Genomic DNA, 22,418 nt, shown 5'->3' on the forward strand with positions numbered 1-22,418 from the left:
CCCATCTCTGGACTTTGGTCAGTGACCCTTCACTGCTGGGGCTGTGCAGCAGTAAGCTTTGCACTGCTCTGGAGGAGTCTGGGAGCAGCGGGTCTGTCCCTGATGGTGCCAGCAGGACGTACATACTACGTGCAGCCACACAGACAGCGTTTAGCACAGTGTAAATAGTGTTTTCTGCTTGGCGTGCTTTCATGTGCAGCTGCCCTGTGGCTTCAGGGACACTATTGAGATTTTTTTTTTTATTTTTTTTTTACTATGTAGGCTCGCTCTTGGACAGTATGTGACTGGTCATAGCCTTGGTGGTAGCAAAGATTCTGGTGGGCATTGCAGTAAGGCCCAGATCCCCCAGGATGGTTTGTGTGAGTTTGCTGGCACTTACTGCTTCTCACATCATGCAGCATCTTTCCTTAGTGCATGAAGTGATGCTGATAAATACACATACAAACACACACATAATGTATGCATCTCAGTAGCTGTAAGGTTGCAATGGGATACTGGTTTCTGATAAGATTGAGTTATCCTTGCTCTCCAAGCTGGAATACTTCCCTTCATAGAAACTTGCACTATACTGTCACTTTTTTTCCTGCATCTTCCTCTGTCTTTATAAAAACCAGACATCCTTTATGCTGCAGCTTGAATCAGCACTGCCTGTATTTATGCATCCATTTTTACCATCTTATTGTTTCTCCTTTGAAGGGAAGATGTCAGCACCTTACATGGCATCACATTATCTGGGGTTAACTTTAAGCAACACTATACACAGCCTGGCTGACTACTCTAACGGTAACACAGTGGTGCACTGCACCTGCTACTCCTGGCAGAGGCAGGCAGCTCTGCCCATCCAGTTTCCTGGAGGACAAAGACGGAGGGGTTGGGACCATCCCAAACCTGGCAGCAGATGTGGAGGAAAGCGCGTAACGGAGCAGTGTTGCTGTCCATTGCTTACATAAAAGTTTTATTGGAAATTCTTTGAATACTTGAAGTACAATGGAGACTATTTCCAAAACAATACAATTTAGGAGCCTTTTCCTTCACCCAAAATATCTGTAAAGCAGCAGCTATACACATGCTGTCCTTAGCACAGACTTGAGCAGACATCTGCTAAAATAAGCAGCCCCCATAGTACAATCTGTAGTAGGCTACAGCAGCAGCTAGATCTTTCCTGAAGCTGAGCATTTACACAGTGGTCAGAGAACTCAGAGCCTAGATGAAGCAACTACGTGTTGAAGCTGAGGAACATCCAGAAAAGAGGCACATAACTCAGCCCTAAAGAATCTCTTTATTGCTATGGTCATCCAGCTCAACACCAGCAGCTTACATAGACTAATTTCCAGCCTTCCATAGAAAAGAACTGCCACACTGAAGTTCTGCTCTACGAAATGCGGGAGCTGTGGCAACACATGAGCACAAGTATTTGGCTCGGGGGACCTTCTGGGCAGGATCAGCAAAAAGGGCATGCCTTCTGCCAAATCCATCTACAGCTTTTCAGTGTGCCCAGAGGCCAGCAGGTGCGCTGGCTAGATAAAGTTCAACCTATTCTAGCCTTCTTCCCTGAATACAGTGCAAACCAGCACGTTACCCCATCTCTGCTGCTTGGCAGCTCGGATCATACAGCCATGCACTGGCTGTAAGCTAAGAAAAAGGTGACAGCTCACAGAAGGGCGGTTGCTATGTCCTACAGGGCAATAGAGACCAACCTGTGAGCAGAGATGAGAGCCGGGTGACACTCAGTCCTTGAGTTTCTGCACCCTTATGATACCCCTTCCACCTGTAAAGCAAGGTGGCTCTGGCTGTGTGTACACAAGTATTTATTAAACCCCATGTAACTTAAATCAATCTGTGAGCCATTTAGAAACTTCTTAAAAACATCTGTGCATCTTGTTTTGCAAGTAGTAAGCAGTGTCTGTGTGAGGCTTCAGAAAAGCTGGATTGGGTGAGTTATCTGGCTATGTTCTGGTGGGTGCTTCTTCAACACGGCTATAACTGGAGCTTTAGAGCTCACCTGTCCTCCCATGGAGCACACCTCTTAACCAGAAACTGGTAAAGTTCAAGCACTGCATTGCTCTGACCTTACAATAAGCTCTACTCTGAACTTGGTTCCTTGCTCTACCAGTGGGTACAGAATTAGTGTTCTAGAGAGGAGCTGAGCTTCCCCAGTCTTCTGCTAACCATGTCTTTCAGCTGAGGATGCAGCACAGTTGAAGAAGCTGCCACGACGCGTTGTCTTGAAGGCTGGTTACTTAACCACTCTAGGGAAGTGAAGATGGTTCCTCGGTGTAGAGGGAACAACACTTTTGTAGGAAGGGGAAAAAAAGGTGTATGGGACAGTAAGGGGCCTTGCAGTTGCTCATTCTAGTTATACGTGGGAGGAGGAAAACGAACCACAAGAAGACCAACCTTCTCTAAGTTTCTGCTTAGTGTCACTGTTTCTCTTCCTGTCCTTATATCAGACAAAAGACATACAACAGCCTAATCAACCACAGAGTGCTGCCAGCCAGTCACACTGCTAATAGCCAGCTCATTACAAAAATAAAATTTCAGCTCATCGAAAGCCAGCTGATTAAAAAGTACCATAGGCTCCCAAAAATGTGCTTCTTTAAAGAAGCTGCCTTCTGAACGGCTGAAGAACACTGCAAATTCATCCATACCTATCAGAACACAGCTTTTAAGTCCCTGCCACTCCACTACACTGATGTGTGCATTTCATTCTATCAGTGGGCCGTGACTGGATGAAATGGAAACATAGTCCCCAAAACAGAGTATTAGAATAATCAAGTCTGTCTTATAAAATAAATATCTTGAATATTTTCCTGCAAAAGGGGACTCACTGGACAGGGTTCCGTGGCACACATGCTGTCTGCAGTGATCCAGGCAGAATGACCCGCACAACTACATGAAAACAACATATTTTAAATATAGGTTTCTTTAAAAGCAATAAATATTTCTCAATTCTTAAGATCATCTATTAACCATAAAGCAGGAGAGTTTGCGTGGGTTAGAGGAAAGTATCTCAGACTAAGACTCCTAATTACGTAACCCTAAAGAAATAGGATTCCTAGTATTTACAGTTACATTTCAAAAGCAGAGACTACGAATTCAGCATCACAGCTGCTACGTGCAGGCTTGCCAACACAGTCAAAACTGGTAAACTCAACATAGCTGAGTGTCAGTACACTCAGAAAGGAAATGTGGAAAAGCACTTCTGTAGTTTCTCTCCTGCCTATCAGCGAGTCTTTACAGAAGGTGTCACACAACGACTGTGTAGAGACTCAGTTCCTTAGAAGCAGAAAAACAAAGGTAACTTGTATTACACAGGTCCCAAAGCCGATGTCTCTCCCTGTGCTCCAGGCACTCACACTGAAGTCAGGCTAAAATGGCCCATTCTGTGGAATGGATGTCCTGGACATAGAGCTGCTGATCTGCTGAACTCACAGACCTTAGAAACGACCCAAAGCTTTCTATGCTCTAACAGGATCAAAGACTGTAGGAAAAAAATGTCTGTTAGCAAGAAGCTGTGTTGAGGGAACTCACGCCATAGGATCTTTGGAGGAAGAAGATGGCAATTTTTCACAAAGCCCCTCCACACAGAACAGACTGAAGAGAAAATGAATTTCATACATTGGAGTTTGACTTCCTGTGTACCTACTGGTCATAAATTCAAGACTGAACACGAACAGGAAGAGCAGTCCAGAACTATGCAGTGGAGCAGCTGAGGAAAACCAGCAGACGAGCTGTACCTGCTGTTGAAAGAGCAATCAAAGAAAGCTCACTTGGAAGGAAATAGTCAAAGCAAGACCAAAGGCAGAGCAGGGGTGACAGATATTTGTTGACATCATTCTCCAGGACGCTCCGAGGAGAAGAACTGCTCCAGCAAAACTGGAAAATCGCTTCACTGCAAGGTTTCTACAAAGGCATCAAACTCTTTGACATTTTTCTCATGGACTGCCAGCTTCTCTGGTAACGAGTCCTGGAGGGGCAAAGAAAGATGCAGATCAGGATTCATTCTCAACAGATAGAGACTGCATTTAAAGCATCCTTGTAAGGCAAAAATTCCTTTTTCTAAGCAACCCAACCCCTCTCCACCACTCTGGGCTCCCCCTCCCACATGCACAAAACCAAGAGTCCTCTGACAGGATCTGATAAGGGACCCTGAGAAAGGCACTCTGACCAGAGTGTGTGTTCTGCAGAAGAATAAGTGCACTGGCCTGGCCTTGTGCAGATCCACCAGGATTTTACTTGTGTGCAGAATGCAGGATCAAGCCTCGTTTGTCACTAAGCCTTACAGACCAGAAGCGGGATCAGTTTTGAGGGAATAGTTTTGGGAGTTTGAATGACAACTACAGCAAGCACCTGGTAGCAGCTTTCAGCTTGAAGATAAACAAAAAAGTTTCAGAGGCTCAAGTGTGCTATAAACAAATCTGCATTTATCTGAAACATATTAGTGAGGGACCCCCCTTAGTCAGATTCTTTTAAACTAGGAATAGAGAGAGTACTATAATGTATGATTCCCACGAAAAGAAGTTGTATGGTTCCATACCAAATCCTCTGCCATGGACTGAGCTCCTATGTCAATGGAGAGGCTGCTGAGTTGAGGGGGGTTCTGAAACTCACGGTAAAATGTCCCCAGGTCCATTGGAAGAATGTCATCTTTTGAAAATGCTGGTTTCTAGAATCAGAAACACCACCGTCAGTTCTCATTCAGAGACATTTGCTTCCCTTTTGTCATAATCTCAGATAAAGTCACTACTTCCTACAAGTAAATATCTTGGTATTATAACTGTTGTTGTAATAGTGCAGATTAAATAACTGAACAGCTCCAGCTAAAGCTTGGCCAAGCGAGGCCAAGATTTGTGGTTGCCTAAACACTTAGAAAGGAGCATTTTTGTGGAATCTGGTTCCTTTAAGCATTAGAGAGCACAAATAGCCCAGGTGTTGGTAGGAACTGGATTACTTAATTGGTAGCTGCTGGTATCAGTGCCCTCTGTGGTTTGGAGATTGCTGGAAGTCTGAATCATGGGCCTTTTCCCTCCCATGAAAACAACTTTTATGTCATTCGCTATTGTGCCAGTACCCAAAGCCCACCCAAGATGTAGGGGTTATGTGAGAATGCTGATCAGGGCACTTACAAAATCAATCATAACAAAGTCATCGTGGGTGTTCCCTGCGCTGCTGCCACTGGAGCCCTCTGAGTGTAAGCTGCCTTGTAGAGGAGATTCAGTTTCTGGGGAATCAGGAGGATTGACCTGCCCAAGAAATTGAAGATGGTGAGTAGTGATGTTATTTATGAACTCATTTGTCTGCATGTTTTTATGCTGTGTGGGCAGTTAGGAGGCTGGATGATGAGCACATGCTGCAGTAGCACACACGTGTTGTTTGCATACCAGTAGAGCCCAAGGCTCAACACAGGAGACCCCAGTTCCTGGGTTTCAAGCAGCTAGTTCTTTCCTCAAAATAAACGCTAAAGTGTACTCAAGAAAGGGAATAGCATGGATACTGCATGAGGGATGCTGAGAAGGCACAGATTATTCCTTGGGAAGGGGCTTACCATGGGGTCGTTATCTTCCAGCTCAACATTCTTGGGAGCAAACATAGCAAAAGGAATGTCTAAGTTGGCCATGGTCACCTGAGGAGATTCAGCAAACAAAATTTCACTAAGAGACTCTGCTTACCCAGCACAGCAAAGGCTACTGAAAGTCTCTGTCAGGTTTACTAAAAATTGCCCAAGATCACATCATCAGTTTGGCAGGATGCTGACAACCTCATTTAAAAAAATATGAAATAGGTTGTACTCAGTTGATCGCATACAGACACACACTCCATATACAACACCTTATACGAGACAGGCAAGAGTTAACACACTGCTACACAATCAAACGAACACCCTTTGCCCATCCAAAGGGCCTAGGAGAGGGCTTAAAAACATAGTTAAAGCAGCTGTAGCAACTGGACTTATCTCTAAGCTGCCCTATCTGAGTTTCCTTAATGCTTGCTTACTTGCGATGAACTGGCCTACTGCACATCCTTTCAAGGAAAGGAGGCTTGCTGCCAGCTTTGTGGGATCATTGGGGAGTATGAAGTCTTCCGTACCCAGACTGGGTGTTGGCAAAGTGGGACAAATTCAGCAGCTGTCACATCCCAAAAGGATTTTATGAAAAGTATGCCTCTGACAAAACCGCAGGCAAATGCTGCAGGCAGAAATATGCACCCTCAGTCTCCTGGACTGCCCTGGCATCAGGGTGCTTTGTTTCCTCTTTGTATGAACAGGCAGGAGAGGCAGCATATGGTTGTGAGAAAGCTGTCTGCTAGTTACCTGGTTAATAGGTTTGTTGACAAAAGCTCCCACCTTCCGGATAAAGATGGTCTCCAAAAGGTCATGTGGGGAGCCACACTTCCCTTCACTGCTGTTTGATACTGTTTCTGTGTCCTCGCTGGGAAAGGAAGACAAACTAGTGACTCGCTGCATAACCAATACAAGCAAACAGTATGCTCTTAAAGGCTCCTTCATTTTTCTGGATTTACTCCCAATATTAAAAAGGAGAAAAACAGAAATCATTTTCTTTGTACCACACCTTTCTCCTCAGTCATAAGCAGAAAAGGGGAGTGGGATGTTTGTGGAATCAGATTTTTGCTTAAATCTGGAACAAAACTACTTAGTTGAACAAAAAGGTGCTGCTGACTGAAATAGCCTTTTCTTTTTTTTGGAGGGGGACTTAACTCTAGAATGTGTATGTTCAGAGCTGTTCCTGTTCATCACCATTATTTTTTCAGTAATACAATCACCACAAGGATCTTCAGGAGGCGAGGTCAAGGAGCAGAATACTATCATTCACTCTGACTACAGAGGTAGCAGTCTAATGCATCACAACAGCCAGAGCTAGGATTATTAGTTCACTAAATGGCTCTTAGTTATTTCTCTGGCCTGTTTGCTTTCCTATCACAGGCATTTGGAACTTCAAAATAACCGAAGAAAAAGGCTGAGTCTTCTGGTAAGAGGACTATTACCATATACCCAGGAAAGTGCTAGGAAAGCCCCAGTCAGATAAAACTGCTGTTTCAGGGGGAGGAAAAACAACAGTTATGCTAAAACCAATAGCTAAAAAGGGGAAAACACTTTTATCTTAACATGATTCCAAATGTGTTAGCACTAGTGGAGGGTCATCGAAAACCAACCTACCTACTAGAAGGAGTCGCTGCTGAGTAGTGCACTCCATCTAGTGGGGTGCATGTCCTCTCTTGGTCAGCTTGAGTGCCATGTGCTGGCTGGCTAGGAACTGGGGGAACTCCCCCCTCTTTGCCTGGACAGATCAACTGAGATGGAAAGGAATGATTAAGTTAGACACCTCCAAAGTAGGTCGGCAACACAGTGCAGTACAGAGCAGATTCCCAAGTCACGGGAACTAAGTCATGGTTTCTGGCATATGACTGGGCTCTCACACCCACAAGGCAGCAGGTGATATTAAGCAGGTGACCATCTGAGTACAAGCTCTTTCTTGTTCCCTTCCTACTCCTCTCCATTTCAGGCTTTTCCTACACAGAAGAACTGTCCTATGCAACAGAACAGAACTTATTTGCATCCATTTATCAGAAAAAATACACCAGTGTGGTCTGTCAGCATGTCCTGCATCTAGGTTACAGAGCTGTGCTCGGAGAGCTACAATGGCAGCAGCTCTGTAACACAGCCAGGGCTTGAAATCAGTGGCACATCAGTGCAGGCAAATAGGTTGGATTTGGTTTTACAAACAGGTTTGACATCTTTTAGCCATTTCTCTACATGACCCCTACCCTACCCCAGCACAGTCAAAGATGCTGAGGAGCCAATTCTTAGCTTCTGTGCAACTTGTGCTTTCCTTATTCTTAGCCTAGATTCTTTTTGTTCCTGACAGAAGATACTAATGCATGCACTAGTTTCAAGGCCTCCCTTAAGTGAGCCCTTAAGAGGTGACACAAGAGGGTTGCAATACCAGCTACGCTTGTTCTTCTACCCTCTACAAGTACCTGATGAGGGTGTGCAGCATTCAAGCCACCAGCAAAGAGTACAGGATACCCCATGTCAGCTGATCCAACTCCCAGGGCAGCAGGCTGATAGGGAAGACGAGAGCTGGAAAGCTAAGAAAGAAGAGGAAGGAAAAAAAAAAGGGCAAGGGGAGAGGAGAGGAAGGGAAGGGGAATGTCCCACAGTCTGAATAATCATCAGTCACTGAAGAAGGAACAGGAGAAGTCAGAGGCAGAGCACAGTGTTTCAGGCTGGCAGAAGAATGCTAGGTTTTCATTAGTCCCTCATGAAAGTTATTGTTTTATGAAGTTAATATTGTAGGGAACTAAATTTGGGCTTTGTCATGACTGGTTTCCTACACATACAGGAGGCTGTGAGAGGTACGGCTGATCTCTGACATCCAGTCACAGGGAAGCTCTGCTCAACAGGCTTGTTTTGCATACTTATGAAGCTAACATTTCAGTGTTTTATACCAGTTAGCTTCTGCCAAAGAATACAATGCCCCATAAATGTGCTAGATGAAGAGAGAACTGGGAAGCTAACCCTTCTGAGATTGCTTTAGGAATGAAGTGTTGCAAGCAATGAAACTCTGGAGAAGTTCCTTATGCACTTAGATTTCCCTAAGTAGAAATCTAACCACATTAAATAACTTTCTCCTGCTTTGACTGTCTTGGCCTCAAGAGGAACACTTCTCAGGGCCTGCATGTGATACCCTAGCAGTGCCAACGCTGATGAAATTTGCAGGAAACTGAATGGTGAGCAGCACTTTTATTCACATGAGGCTTATTAAGATGAACAGAGCTATTCTTTTTAAAGAAAAGCAGGTACAATATTATTATTTTTGTTGTAGAAATGTCCAGACAACTTGACTCCTTTTGAAGAACTCATGTTGCTTTGGAGATTTTACACTCATCTTCCTGTAGGAATTCCTTAAGGAATTCTAGGGAGTGTTGCTCAGATACTATAGTGGTACCTAAATGTTCTTTCCTATAAGGTACTTCTCTGTCCATTCTTGTGAGACACTTGCAAAAATGTGAGGACCATGACTTTAGACAGACCTGTAAGGTGCAAACAAAGAAGAGTAAACTCAGGTCTTTATAAGGTATTACTTGAAACCTGAAAGACAGGTGGAAGTGAATTTATTTTTTCTCCTTTAAATTAACAGCATCTCTGTTGTAATCCAGTAGTCCAGGAAAAGTTCTAATTAATGACTGTGCAAGTTCTAGGGCTACTGACTGTTAAGAGAAAACACTCAGTGCTGTGCCCTTGCCTCCTGTGTCTTTGACTAACAATTAATCCTTGCAGCTGCTGTTGTTTATTCAAGGATGTTTGTCCTGTCTTTGGGAGACCTTCAGCTGCAAAGGCATTTAAGCAGCTGAGCCTCACTGAAATCCACACAAGAGAAACACCCAAGTAGATGTGGCTCCTAATGAAAGTAGATAACATTCACTGAAGTTGGGAGGGCCTCCAGCATCAGTGGGGCCAAAATTTATTTGTATTTCTATTAAGTTAGATATTTCTTCTTTAAGGGTAGAAAATCAATTTGCCTTTATGACTTTTGTTTCCTCTGTCCCTTTGCTCTCCCTGTCAGACTACATACAGCCCTTCTCAGCCAGCAACAGGGTGTGCTCTTCACTGCATCCTCAGTGTTATTGCTGTAGGGACGGTTCCTACCTCAGAGGTGGGAAATGCTAGCTCCTTCTCGACCTGACCAGCCTGAAAATTATGCTGTGCCTTTTTTTCTTGTTTAAACTCACTCCAGTGAAGTCCTTTTAAAACCCTGCTCAAAGTTCCTCTTTCTCCTGTATCTTCTGAGTTTTACAGGCTGCTTTATGCAGATCTGCTGTTCAGCACAAAGACTGCAGGTGGATTTTATATCTAGAGCACACTGGTTTTGCAAACTGTTACATTTTCAAATAACATACCTGCCCCATTTTGGGCTGACCAGCCTTTCCCATGCACAACAAACATTCTGCTTTGTCAAATGTGTACTTTCCTGTATTTGTTCAGTCATGCCACTACTTTCTGGCCACGTATAACACATCCTATTGGAAACTCACTTGATGTGAAAAGGCCAGCCCCATCACTGGGACCTTCAAGGTGTCCGTCACCACAGGAGGAGGAGTCTGAAAATGTGCCTTTGTGACAGTAAAAACACACTGTGCACAAACACAGACGCACAGAGGAAACAAAGAAAAGAAAGAATGAGAGAAGGGGAGAGAGAAAGAGAGAAAAGGGCTTCAGAGAAGAACTATAAAGAGTTGGATGAACTGAATGCTAGTGAAGAATGTTTGGCTGCAGCAGCCATGCCTATACATAGAGCAGAATATTTCCATGTTGCCAGAAACATGTTCATTTTATAAAGAACTGACTGCTTTCTGGTCTCAGGAAACTATTCTACACAGGTAATATTTAAGACTCCAGTGACTGCTGACAGAAAGTAACAGCCAGATACTGTCCCACAGCTAATAGAACTGTTACCAGCCAATCAGCAATGACAAGGCCAAGTAGTTACCAAAAAAAAAAAGGTAAAAACAGTTTTACTTTTGGAATGTAGAAATAACACTGAATTTATTTACTTTCCACCTGTCTGAACACGCTCCTAGTCTTCCTGCATTTAGAAGGGCAGCAGATTGTATTTCTGCATGTCTGTGCTGCAGCCTTAGACTAAGGAGGGACCAGACTAAGGGGAGATTCAAATATACTGATGGGAAGAGAGAGCTCCTTCACCAGGACTGACACCAAAAGTAAATGCTGTCTTAGAGAGTGCTAATGCAAAAAGGTAACCCGACTCTGGTTCAGTCACATACCTTGTACCAGTTACTCTCTTACTAGCATGGTTTTATGAAAGCTGCGTTTCAGGGTACTACCTGAGGCCAGATTTTACTCCACGTTTGGGATACTTCAGAAACACACAATAGATATGTTATACAAGCTGATGGGGAGAAATTATCACACAGACCAGGTCTCACTTCTAGTTGGAAGGCAGGTAGAGCTGTCTATATGCTGTCTACACCACACAGCTGCTTGTGTTCTCCTAAGCGTTAATTTGTAAGCAAAAAGATGGAGAAAGAAACCAATCTGTCAAACAGCCGATTTTAACTGTTGTAAAGAAGACTGGCAGTTGTTTATAAATAAGCAAACAGAAGCTATGAGCCATGTAAAAAGCAAGAATGTAGGCTCATGATTGATGTGAATCCTCAAGGTTCATCTGGTTTCATAAAGCTTTTTCCCTTCGGTGACAGTAAAACTTCACGTTCCCTGGGGAAATGCCAGCTTCATTGTACTTACAAACATTCATACCGTTATTTAATACTGTCACAAGCAAGACAGTGGAAATTTCCTCATGAACCCTACTGCATTTAACCTGCTTTGTGAACAGGCAGAATACAACTGAGTCACAAACACACCTCCTGAATCCCAGAACAGGAAAATCTTTATTCTGTCAGACTTACCGTGTGTGCCTGCTGATCAGTTCAATGTTGCCTAATGCCCTGTCACTCAAAAGCCAGGTGGTGAAAAAATGTTTCCTAAGAAAAGCTCGTTTCTGGCTCATTCATTCAATAGAACATGTTCTACTAAACCAAGCATACTAATTCCTCTGAAGCAGAAGAAAGTCCCACAGCATATTCTCTGAGTTTGGAGTGGCATTCCAATTAGACTTCTTTCTGTGTTTTACATTCAGAGGAAGAGATTTACAGAGTCTTTAGATTGTCTTTAAAATGCAGTAGAGCCATCTGCTTGACTGAACAGCAAAGAACATTCCTGAATATTTAAAGCTGTAGGTGAACAACAAATGCCCAGTCCTTTGAAGTACATCATTGTGGAGTCAGATACATATGGACAGTAGGAAAGGGAGAAATCCAAGTTGCTGTTCTGCAAGGTTCACAAGGCATTTGTTTTATGTGTATTTTAAAACTGAAACTTAAATAACTATGGCATGGGTAGGTAGAAGTACAGAGAATTAAATTAATTCCCTAGCTCAATATAATGACCCATTTCTTTGCTGATATTTCTGCTCCTCCAACAAGTTCTAGATGGTCCAACTAATAAGGCTTTTGTCTTTTTCCTGCTTTTCCATTCTGCAGCCTGAAAATATGACCATGCCATAAACATTTTCCTGATAATTCAGTATTTCTTTCTCAGTGTCAGCCTGTTACCTCTACTTATGCTGCCTGACATTGATCTCTTGAATTCCTCTTTTTGCAGTATCAGTACATGCATGTATCTAGCACACTGCTGTCATCTTCCAGTGTATCTCTGTTCTTTCAGTAATTTAGTTTTTCTAATCCTCCACCATCTTGTTGAAATCAGTATCTAATGAAGTTTTACCCAGAGTACAACCATCTGAATAAGAAGCCTACACATTTTAATTACTGTCAGGAGGTTGCATGTTTGCACAGTAGTTGATGTAGAAGTACACACACTACACTATCAGTGATGGTTCTACCTAGGAATAAAAAGAGCTTGTTTTCTCCTACCTGAGATGGAGGAGAGGTGGAGAATGATGTAGTACACACTTCTTGGGAATCTTCTACTGAGGGGTATACTGCACCATTGTCCTCACCAGCTCTAAAGTAGCAAGAAAACAAAAACATCGAAACTGGAAATATTCCACACAACAAACAAACAGCAAAACACGCTGGGACAAATGCTGCGAGGAGGCTGAGAGTATTTGAGTGGAGCTGAAAGGAGAATTTTGAAGAGCTCTCATAATCTACTTGGCAGAGCTGAGGAAAAGAGGGCACGAAAATGTTATTTTGCCCGGGACTATCCTAAGGGCTTCTCTTCTACCCCCAGATAGAAACTTCCTTCTATGATTTTTATTTGTTTTATTTATTATACCAAAGACAGATTTTCTTACACCAGCCAATGCTACCATCTTTGGTGCTTACAGAACCATTGTCAAACAATACCACTGGTCCCAGTTTGAGTGCCCTCACATGAACTTCGGAGATGACAAACCTCGCATCTACAAAGAGAAATTCACCTTTAATCTTTCCCCATTGGATACGTCTGGAACTGCATGCCTCTGGGTAGTTCAGCAGCAAGATTAAGTGCTACCCTTTTAAACTCACAGAGACAGTCAAGATTTAACCTCTTTTGTGTCCAAATGCTGCCATAAAGAATTTGGCAATATCCCAGAGCTTGCTGCACTCACTACTCTAGACACGAAGAGAAATGTTGCCTTTTCTTATATGCTTGACTAAATCAGCATGATAGACCCTAATCCTCCAGTCTCCCTTCCCATGCAGTCAGTGGAAAAGGTTCTGTGTTTGGGAATAACGATGCCTTCACCGTGGCCCATGACTTCTCTCAGCATTTCCTCACCTGTAATTGCAGGGATGCATGGGCGAAGAACTGGGATAGGGGCGGTCCACAAAGTGATCAATGATAATCCCCATGATAGGAGGGGTCCTCTCAAACTGCCTGCAAGGCAACAAGCAATGGCATTATTGTAAGGTTGCTTTTACTCTTTAGTATATCCCAGTTCATGGTATCCTCAGAGAGCCCTAGTGTCTGCTAATGGGACCAGAGTATCTTTACAATGCAGCTCTGCAACTCCAAGCATGCATCAGCGATTTGGAGTTCCAGCATCTGACTCAGGGCAACCCAAATACTCCATCTGCTGCAAGACTTAAGCATTAGAGAATATTCTCCATTAAGGAGAATTTCAGCAAGAAAGGATAAGCAGAAGGGAAAGATATAGGGGCTCACAGTGTGAAGGGTTTAATAGTACATTACTGTGAAAGTTGGCATTATCTCATTTTCTCACCTGGTTGACATAAAAGCAAGGTTGATTCTGTAGGCACAAGATAAAGTGATGGTGCCCACTGGGGTACCCACTGTCCCAACACGAACTGTTTGAAAACCTATAAAGTTAAAAAATGATTATCAGTTCTACTGAGTACATAGAACCTGATTATTTATTTTCATTACTGTTTCATCCTGTGGTCTTATTTCTATAGTGCTTCCATTATCCCTTGCAATCTGAACTCCAAATATGCACACAGAATCTGTAACAAAGTAGCACTAGGTTGTCTTGGTGGGATACTTTATCTACAAACACCTGATGTTACTTCTTATCCTGGTTTGAAATACTATTCTGAAGCACTTCTTGAGCCGGAGCAGATCACTGTCTCCTCTACTGGTCCTGCTCCTTTAATATTACCTCCATATTCTTATTCCAGTTCTGGGTCAAACTGGCAAATTACTCTAGATTGTGCCAAAGCACCACATTACACCTGTCACTTTACGACACGACTCTTCACTGAGCCACATACAAATATTGTGTAAACCTCAGGTTTTCTCCTTTTTGTGGCACTCAGAAATAGTAACAAATAGCTCACCGGTACAGAAAATAGTTCTGCTCTAGTTTCTGTGTATTGCCTAACCATACCTTCTCCCAAGCCGCTCAGTTGCACTTCGCCAAAATATATCCTGCAGGAAAAGAAGAAAAGAAAAGCTATTAGATCCAGTGGGGACATAATGCTGTACATATTCACGTTCCCTATTTAATTTTATGAGTGAACAGTTGGAAGCACGTTTCCTTTTTGGGAAAAAAAAACCATACATAGTGGCTAGGATGGCCACATCGACCTTCTAGCTATTTCAGAGGAAGACATGCCACATAAAAAGAGAGAGAAAAAGGTAGCCAAGTCTAACAAAGAATATTTCTTTAAGAATTCAACAGCTCAGAATGAGGTTATAAGGTAATAAATGCACAGTCCAAAGTTCTCCATCACCTTTCAGTAGTAGACAGATCCAAATCATTTGAATTTATTGTCGCTAATTTCTTTTTACCATATTTACAGCTGCCCTATGCAGTTCTAGAGTTGCTGCTTATTCTATTCTGGATGTGGAATTTCACATTCCACTTTACCTGTACAATATCACATATTCATGGCCTTGCTTTCTTGAGAGTCTGTAGGCTGGAGTTACCCTGGTTATAGCAAGCAAAGACTTCAGTAGTAGAGACAGTCTATTGTATACCGTGTATGAGACTTTGATTTCTTTGTCACACCTACAGAATGCAAATGAGAAAGTTAGTCATCTGTTCCTACTAAGAAAGTAAATTTTTAATCAAAATGAGTCTGGGTGAATTGTTTTATGTCAGTTTTATTGCCAAAATAAGATCCCAGTGTTCTGCTGAGAGCCCTGCTTCAGTTTAGTCACCTGTTGTAGATGTACTTGCTGAAAAATGCCATGCAGCTCTGTACTTGGCAGTAACATCTTCACAGTATTTAACACTTTTAGAGTTACTGAGCAGATGAGCTCTTCTGTCTGGGGGGGTGGGGAGTATACTAATTGCAATGAAAGAATTAAGAAGGAATATATTTATTATTTTCATTTCTTGACACTAATATTAAACAGTTTAACAGCTGCACTAGATAAAGAGAAAACCCATATGAAGTGTTACAAGCCACACAGCCAATTATGTGCTTACTCATCAACATGGAGTGAGTACTGTTCAGCTTCATCAGCCAAAACAAACAAATAGCAAACAAAAAGGTGGTGTGAAGAATGCACTTACTTCTCATTCATTTCTAGACACCAAATTTCTAGCTCCATGGAATCCCCCTGGACCAGAGAAAGATGGCAACAAAGACTCATTTCAGTACACAAATCTTTTCATTAACAAACATCTCATTAACAATCAGCTCTAACCACTCTTTTCAGTAAATATATTTCTCCTGTTTCCCTCTTTCTTACAGTGCAACCATAGAAAAAAATGTGTTGCATCTCACTACAAAACTTGATCACCTGAGGGAATATCTTCCTCAAGCATCTCATGGTTTAAGAAATTAAGTTTTGCTGTTTCATCATCTATGTGTTTGGCCCCAAGATTGGCAGTGAATTGTTTCTGGCAATCAATACATTTCATTAGCACATTGCCTAACTTCATATTTGAAGATACTTTCACATTTTCTTGAGCTAAAGGGTAAGAACTTTGCAAAGTGAGCTGGGATTAAAGTAAAAAGTAATAACAATAAAAAATCAGCACCTGTTTTAACTATGTCCTCACCTCTGAGGTTTTAAGAGAAATCTCCACGCACATAGACCGTCCAACAGCAGGTAGCTGTCCTGCCAAGGCTTTCTTTGCTTCATGAGTAACCTCTGGTATATCTTTGATGGCCAAATTGAACTGCAGAATGAAAGAGAAGGTTCAATTTTTGCATTTCTTTGAAAAACGGCCTAATAGTACACTGCAACAGATTCATCGGCCCACATATAACGTACTAGGTCTGTGTTCATTGAAATATTTATGAAATAGAGATTGGCTGAGGCTTTTTTATATTTGCAAACATTTCATTGACTGCTAATTCAAATGTTCTTCTTTATCCTGCCATAAAAATAGTGTTCCTCTCTTTCACTTGCATCATACGTTCACCCACAGAGTGGGGCCTTGAGTCTCTCCAGTTTTAATACAGCCTATTACTCTACAGTCTTGAATTGCAGAGTTGCAAACTTGTGACAGAAAGGAACTCATCACCCCATCTCCAGCAAATCTTGGCAAAGTGCATTAGTGAGCTGGCAGGAGTTGCTGAGAGGTATCGTTTATCTCTCCTCTAATCAGCCCTTCAAAAGCCCTCAGTGACATGCTGCATGTCAACAAGAAAACTAAAGGCCAGTCACCATAATCAAACCTAGTAGCTATTATACGAATAACTATTATGGGCTGCACAACGCTGTCAGAACTGCACTGTGTTCTCAATGCCGAAAATAAACAACGAACAAGAGAGTTTATGGAGCTGCTTTACAAAACGTGGCTTTACCCAGTCGGAGCCTGTTGGGGAGGACGACGAGCGGGTACAGATTTTCTCTCCAAGTCGGGCCTGGACAATGACTTGTACCGTCTGAAACAGAACACACACGATTCACATTGGGCTCAGGAGATCAGCAGAGCCCTCAGCTCAGAAGCTAACAGACAAATTCCAAGTGAAAAATAAAAGGGATCACCAGAATGCAGGAAAGCAGTTTCCTATGCTAATTCTCAGGTATAATCAAATTATTATATATAATAGGTAAACATATGTCAGATAGAAAATGGTGTTAAGCTAAACTTTCTTTGTAATAACATGAAATGACTAACTCAGTTTTCTGATCAGGAGTTGTACAGTTTTCTGTACTACTGAATCAAAATGTATAACCACTACTGAACCTGGACACTAACAGAAGTGAATCTGTACACTTCTAGTATGTTAAAAAACCATTGTCAGATTACCTACAATCATCTAGCAAGGCCAACCAAGTAAAATATAGGTACCAAGGCAGGCCAAATGTTATAGTTATATATCAGCATACTTCAAAAGAACATTCTGGTATTACTGGTTTTGAATGCAATATAAAAATTTAGATAGGCTGAAAAGGAAGTTTAGAGCCCAACAGAAGTTACCACCTAAATGTGGGATGATTAGGTGCGTTGATGGGAGCCCAGCATTGACAGAAGTGTGATATACCTCAAACTGATCCTATGGCTTTTTCCTTAAACAAGAAAAAAAGAAAAATTTACGTGCAGGAGAAAAAATTACCTTCAGAGCAAAAAATTTGATGAACTTGTCCAGGTCCTTCCTGTCCTGCGAACTGAGATCAGTGTCCATTGCATATGGCAATCTGAAATATAGTACAGGCATAAGAGCAAAGTCTTCCTTCAGCTTTCTGTTTGGATTTTAAGATTTCAAAATATTTTGCCATTAGAAGCCACCTCAAGAGAAATAATTAGCACCAAAAGCCTTGGCCTGTCAAAATCCTAACAGGAGCTTTGAGGGGCGTAAGTGATGTTTAATCTCATGTGAATAATATATCTGGTCGATGCAAAAGGTACTGAGAAAGAAGTAGCAAAGGGAGGTCACAATTAGAGTACAATTTCTCTAATTTTGTTAGCTTAATTTAAGAAAAAAACAAACCAAAACACTCCAACACCACACTGGGGTCTGTACCAAGCCATCCATCAGACACAGCAGTAGGGCTTCAGATATAATATATTCTCAGTTAACTGCATAGGACAAAGCCAAGACAAACAGGCTTCCTGGGTAAATGTGGCAGTAAATCTGTATGGCTGCAAATCCACCTACAACCAACTGAAAAGACGTATTTTTGCCAGTGGAAGAACCACAATTCTACATGTGCTTCTCTCGAAAGCTTCTGATGACAAATACTCAACCTCCCTCAGTTATAGTGGCTTGCTTGTCAAAGGACTAGGAAAGGTTTTAGCAGCACTATGGAGCTTGCACAGTGCCTGAAGCTGGCAGGCCAAGCTACTAATCAGATTTCTGCCACATCACATCACGTGGTCGGGGAGAAACGATAATTTTCTTTCAGTTTCTTCACATGTAGGTTAATAATCACTTAGAGACCACGGGGAGGACTGCCTTAATGAGCAGTTTTAATCAATGCTTTTTACTCATAAGCTTTCAAAGTATTAATTCATTCTTAACTCCTGCTGCTGGTTTTGTTCTGAGACGGTTAATCACCCCGAAGCAGCTCGTCAGACATCACATGAATGGAGCGTGCAGCCCCTCACAGCAACGCCACAGTTCTCAGCAAGCAGGAGCACTCAGTGCTCAACCTTCACACAGGGGCAGAACTGCAGCCCTGAGGAGGGTCAGTCATCCTAGACATCCACAGAACCTCAGACAATCATTAATGACTCTGCACATCCACAGCTTCTGTTCAAAAGAGCCCGATCAACAGAAGTAAATGTCTATTTTAAGTCATGCTGCTACATAAGAGTACTGCAACTTTCATAGCATTTTCTAGAGTGCTGCCTTCTGAATGACTCTAAAAAGAAAGCTGGGCACCTACACTGGTGGAAGGTTCTAGAGCTACATTCATACTGCACCTCCTGTACTCTACTGCTTTAATTATAAGTCGTGGTTTGATGTGAAGGCTAACAACACAAGCTGTAGATGCACTATCAGATCATCCTTTGGGTTATTTTAACCTCCTCAGAACGTTTTCCTGTGCTTAACATCCACCAGCCAGAGACTGCATGTTTCTCTGTTGCAGGAAGGATGCAAAAGGAAGCTGGTCCTTGGAGATGCTTCATGATGCACTACTCTAATGTAAAAAAAATACGGTTTTTTTTATACACCCTTCCCATTGCAAAGGAAAAAAAGAGTGAGCTGTAGTTATTCTTTTGTCTTAACTGAGCAAAGCTCTGTAAGGGAGGAGGAACCAAGATCCACAACAAAATTTGGATCACATGGCCAACAAAATACTGTATTAAAAAAGCGCATCTTTTTCTCGGCAAAGGGAATACTGAAATTAACATCCAATAGCAAACAAATTAGCTTTTAATGAGAAAATAAGAGAGAGAGCATTTATTTATAACCCCTGGAGAAAGCTACAAGGAAGTGCTATATCCTTATGGTGCAGAAGAGCTGTCAAATATAGCACCTACATTTTCTTCATGGGACTGGAAAAAAATCTGGATATTGACTTGCAAGATATTAGAAAACTAATGAAAGATGTTTGGCTCTCTGGTCTGTTAAGAAAGGAAATGAAGCATCAACACAGTTCTCTGTGCACTGTAATGAATCAGTTCTAACAGCGTTGTACCCAAATAACTCCAGAGGGGAGAAAAGTAGCCCTCAGAGACATACCTGAGATGCAGGGTTCAGAAGATGAGAGCTTTACAGTTCTGCCCTGCTCCACCTGAATCACAATTCCTTCTGCAAGATCCCAAGCTTTGTATAACATCCACAAAACATTTGGAGGCTCATACCCTCACCTCAAGCTCCCAAAGCCACAACAGCTGACTCACTAGAGCCTAATGCACAGTAGCAAGCATTGGGCAGGATTTCACGTCAGGGAGCTGTAATTTCAGGGACAACAATCACCTTGGATCTCAGCCCCTGGCACACCCAAGACCTGGCATTGGGCAGATAGCACCTCCTTGTTCTTGCAGGGGTGCTCTGATGGTTATGCGTGACCTGCTGGGGCTTAGGACAGCGCTCACCTTTGGGATCACTCTTGGAAGAATCAGAACTAGAACCACAGCAAACATTTTATTTACAAAAATGCCTTGGTTGCCTCAGGTTAGCTGCTACAGCCTGACCCGAATGTGAAGGAAACTTGTCAAACTTGTTTTGACCAAACTCATCCAACTCTTCAGTCCTGTAGGTTGTGATGCCAGCAGGGTCCTTGCTAAGTGCCAGTCACTCAAGCAATGCTCCACTCTGGGGCAACGTGATCGAATTTTACATGGAATAACAAGCAGAAGGAACTGACCTTTAGTCTTGCTCAAAAATGCACAGATGACTGATTCCCCCTCAACCAAAGAATTCCTTAATCAAACAAACAGAAACTGTGCTGCTTGAACCTTGCACACAGGCTGCTCACAGGTAAACCAAGCATCACGGCCACACAGCTTTTGGCTTTCTTGCTGCCTTTCTGCAGTGTCCACTTCCACGCCCTATTTATTCATGCCTTTGTCTCTACTTTCCTCTAAACGGAAAAGTCTGAGAAAAACATTCAAAGGACAAATGCCACACGTGGCTTTTTTAGCTAAAGCCTCACTCTCTTACATGCTGCGAGGCAGTGAAGAATATGAGCTTTACCCAGCAGTCAGATATCTAAGCATTGTGCCTTACACACTCCACTGGTAGTTGCAGTCTCCTTCACCAAGGAGAAGGGCACGTGAACATGAGGTGATGGCACCTCATCTGCATGATGCAACAGCCTGCAAGAGCCGTCCCCTTCAGCCCCGAGAAGGACAGCTCCCAGCACGCTGTGCCCACTGCCAGCAGCCTGCTGCATGCAGGCACTTGTAGCTGTGCCACGGAACAGGTGCACAGCAGTGCTTGTGAGCACCTGCATTACCGTACAGCTTTCATGTCTGGGAATTAAGTGTGTAATGAGTGTTTGACACACAAATGAGAAAGGAGCCGAAACACCCGACACACAGTGGGCATTAGCATTAATGCTGGGAAAAGCACATACAGGCTGTTACCATTACGTCTCCTCTGAGATTTCAGTTTGCATTACGGCTGCTACAACTTTAACTCATAACGCTCTCCTTTATTTATCAACACTAAACAGTTGTTCAAGTGTTTCTGTCCCACAGTGTCACGCTGACATTGAAAAGAGCATGGAGCAGTGACAGCTTCTAAGGTGGGCTGCTCTCAGCCCAGTTCTCATTTTCCCATTGCCTGACCATGCCCCTGCACTGGGTTCCCTACTCCCACTGTTTTTTCAGAACTATTTCGTAAACACAGGACCCAAATCCAACATCTGAGCGTGTCCTGTGTAAAGCTCCAGAAAATCCTTGTTGAATCATTCAGGTAAAATGAACATGAAAGTTTTGGAAAATTTTAATAGATTGTCTGATAAATAGGGTTGGCTGCCAAGGGAGCTTTCCTAGAAGATCTCCTTCAATGATCAAGAAGTGCCAGTGCAAGCAGGTATTTTCAGCGCATTAATAAGCAACTATAAAAAGCTCACGATGGAGACATCAGCTCCAAGGCCAGGCCTGTGAGTCAAGCTCTACAGACTGAAAGTTAACCTCCACTGCAGTTACTGAAAGTTAATCTCCATTTCCCCTTCTTAGCAGGTTTGCTGAAAACCCAGGGAGAAGGCAGGGAGGGAGAAGGGAACAGTGCTAACTTAAGGTGTGTCGCACTCATTCCTGAAGATCTAGGAGTTAAAAAAAACATAGACAAGCAGATTCTAGGAGGAAAATTGATTCATATGATACAAACATTCTGATGAAATCAAAGGCTCTGTAGTTCACTGTATGGTTAAGTTTTGACTACTAAAGACTCATCTTCTTCCTGCTTATCAGAACTTTGTAACTGATAAACGACTTCCCAGTTTAGGAAGTGCCTTACTAAAGCCAGCCCTGCCAGCTCCGCCTGCTTAGAAACAAAACGGAGTAATTCCTGTTGACTGCCAGTTACATTCTCTACTTCCCTGAGCTGTACAGATGTGTCAGCACAAAGATCTGTCCTGGCACTGCATGTCAGGCCGAAGTGCACGGGCTGGAACACAGTGTGCGGCTGCATGTCCCGTACCACAGCACCATCGTCACGTCTTAGCTCGGCGTGCACACACGGTCAGTGTGCACACACGGTCGGGAAAGTTGGGCTGATGTAACCCCAAAGAAATCCGGGGGACCCTGCCTGATCCTCCCGGGCTTCCGGCTGAGTGCAACGCCTCATCCCTCTCTGCAAACAGGACGGTTCCACCACCTCACGTTGCTCCTGCGATCATCTGGATTTACCCCAGACTTCATTTGCGTGGCCAACCGCAGCTCAGCGAGGCAGCAGTCCCTCTTCAGACAGGGACGAAGGATGCGGCCGCCCGTGAGCCCCCCCGCCCTGAAACACCCTCACACCTCACGGGAAACGGGCAGCGCTGAGGGCGCACCGGGCGGAGGGAGTCGGGCCGCCCGCAGGCCGCACGCACCTCGGTGCCCCCGGGC

General features: G+C 43.1%; 1 protein-coding gene across 8 annotated transcripts; it reads right to left on the bottom strand.

The window, feature by feature from the left end:
- Positions 1–934: 934 nt before the first annotated feature.
- On the bottom strand, positions 935–17,634 carry ATG13 (autophagy related 13). Of its 8 annotated transcripts, none has more exons than XM_010711353.3 (17): positions 17,527–17,633; positions 16,771–16,851; positions 16,020–16,139; positions 15,528–15,574; positions 14,877–15,017; positions 14,394–14,434; positions 13,770–13,866; positions 13,325–13,423; positions 12,475–12,565; positions 10,054–10,152; positions 7,996–8,079; positions 7,175–7,308; positions 6,311–6,428; positions 5,546–5,623; positions 5,127–5,243; positions 4,538–4,666; positions 935–3,967 (listed from the first exon to the last, which is right to left on the bottom strand). In XM_010711353.3, exons 1-17 carry the CDS (start codon positions 17,626–17,628, stop codon positions 3,890–3,892), a joined length of 1,656 nt encoding a protein of 551 aa, XP_010709655.3. In that variant the 5' UTR covers positions 17,629–17,633; the 3' UTR covers positions 935–3,889. The 8 variants fall into 8 exon arrangements, with proteins under 8 accessions (XP_010709655.3, XP_010709654.3, XP_010709657.3 ...); XM_010711352.3 differs by having other exon boundaries at positions 7,996–8,106; XM_010711355.3 differs by lacking the exon at positions 13,325–13,423 and having other exon boundaries at positions 7,996–8,106; positions 17,527–17,634.
- Between the last annotated feature and the right edge of the window lie 4,784 nt (positions 17,635–22,418).

This window comes from Meleagris gallopavo, chromosome 5 (genome assembly GCF_000146605.3).
Source record: "Meleagris gallopavo isolate NT-WF06-2002-E0010 breed Aviagen turkey brand Nicholas breeding stock chromosome 5, Turkey_5.1, whole genome shotgun sequence".
Taxonomy (NCBI): domain Eukaryota; kingdom Metazoa; phylum Chordata; class Aves; order Galliformes; family Phasianidae; genus Meleagris; species Meleagris gallopavo.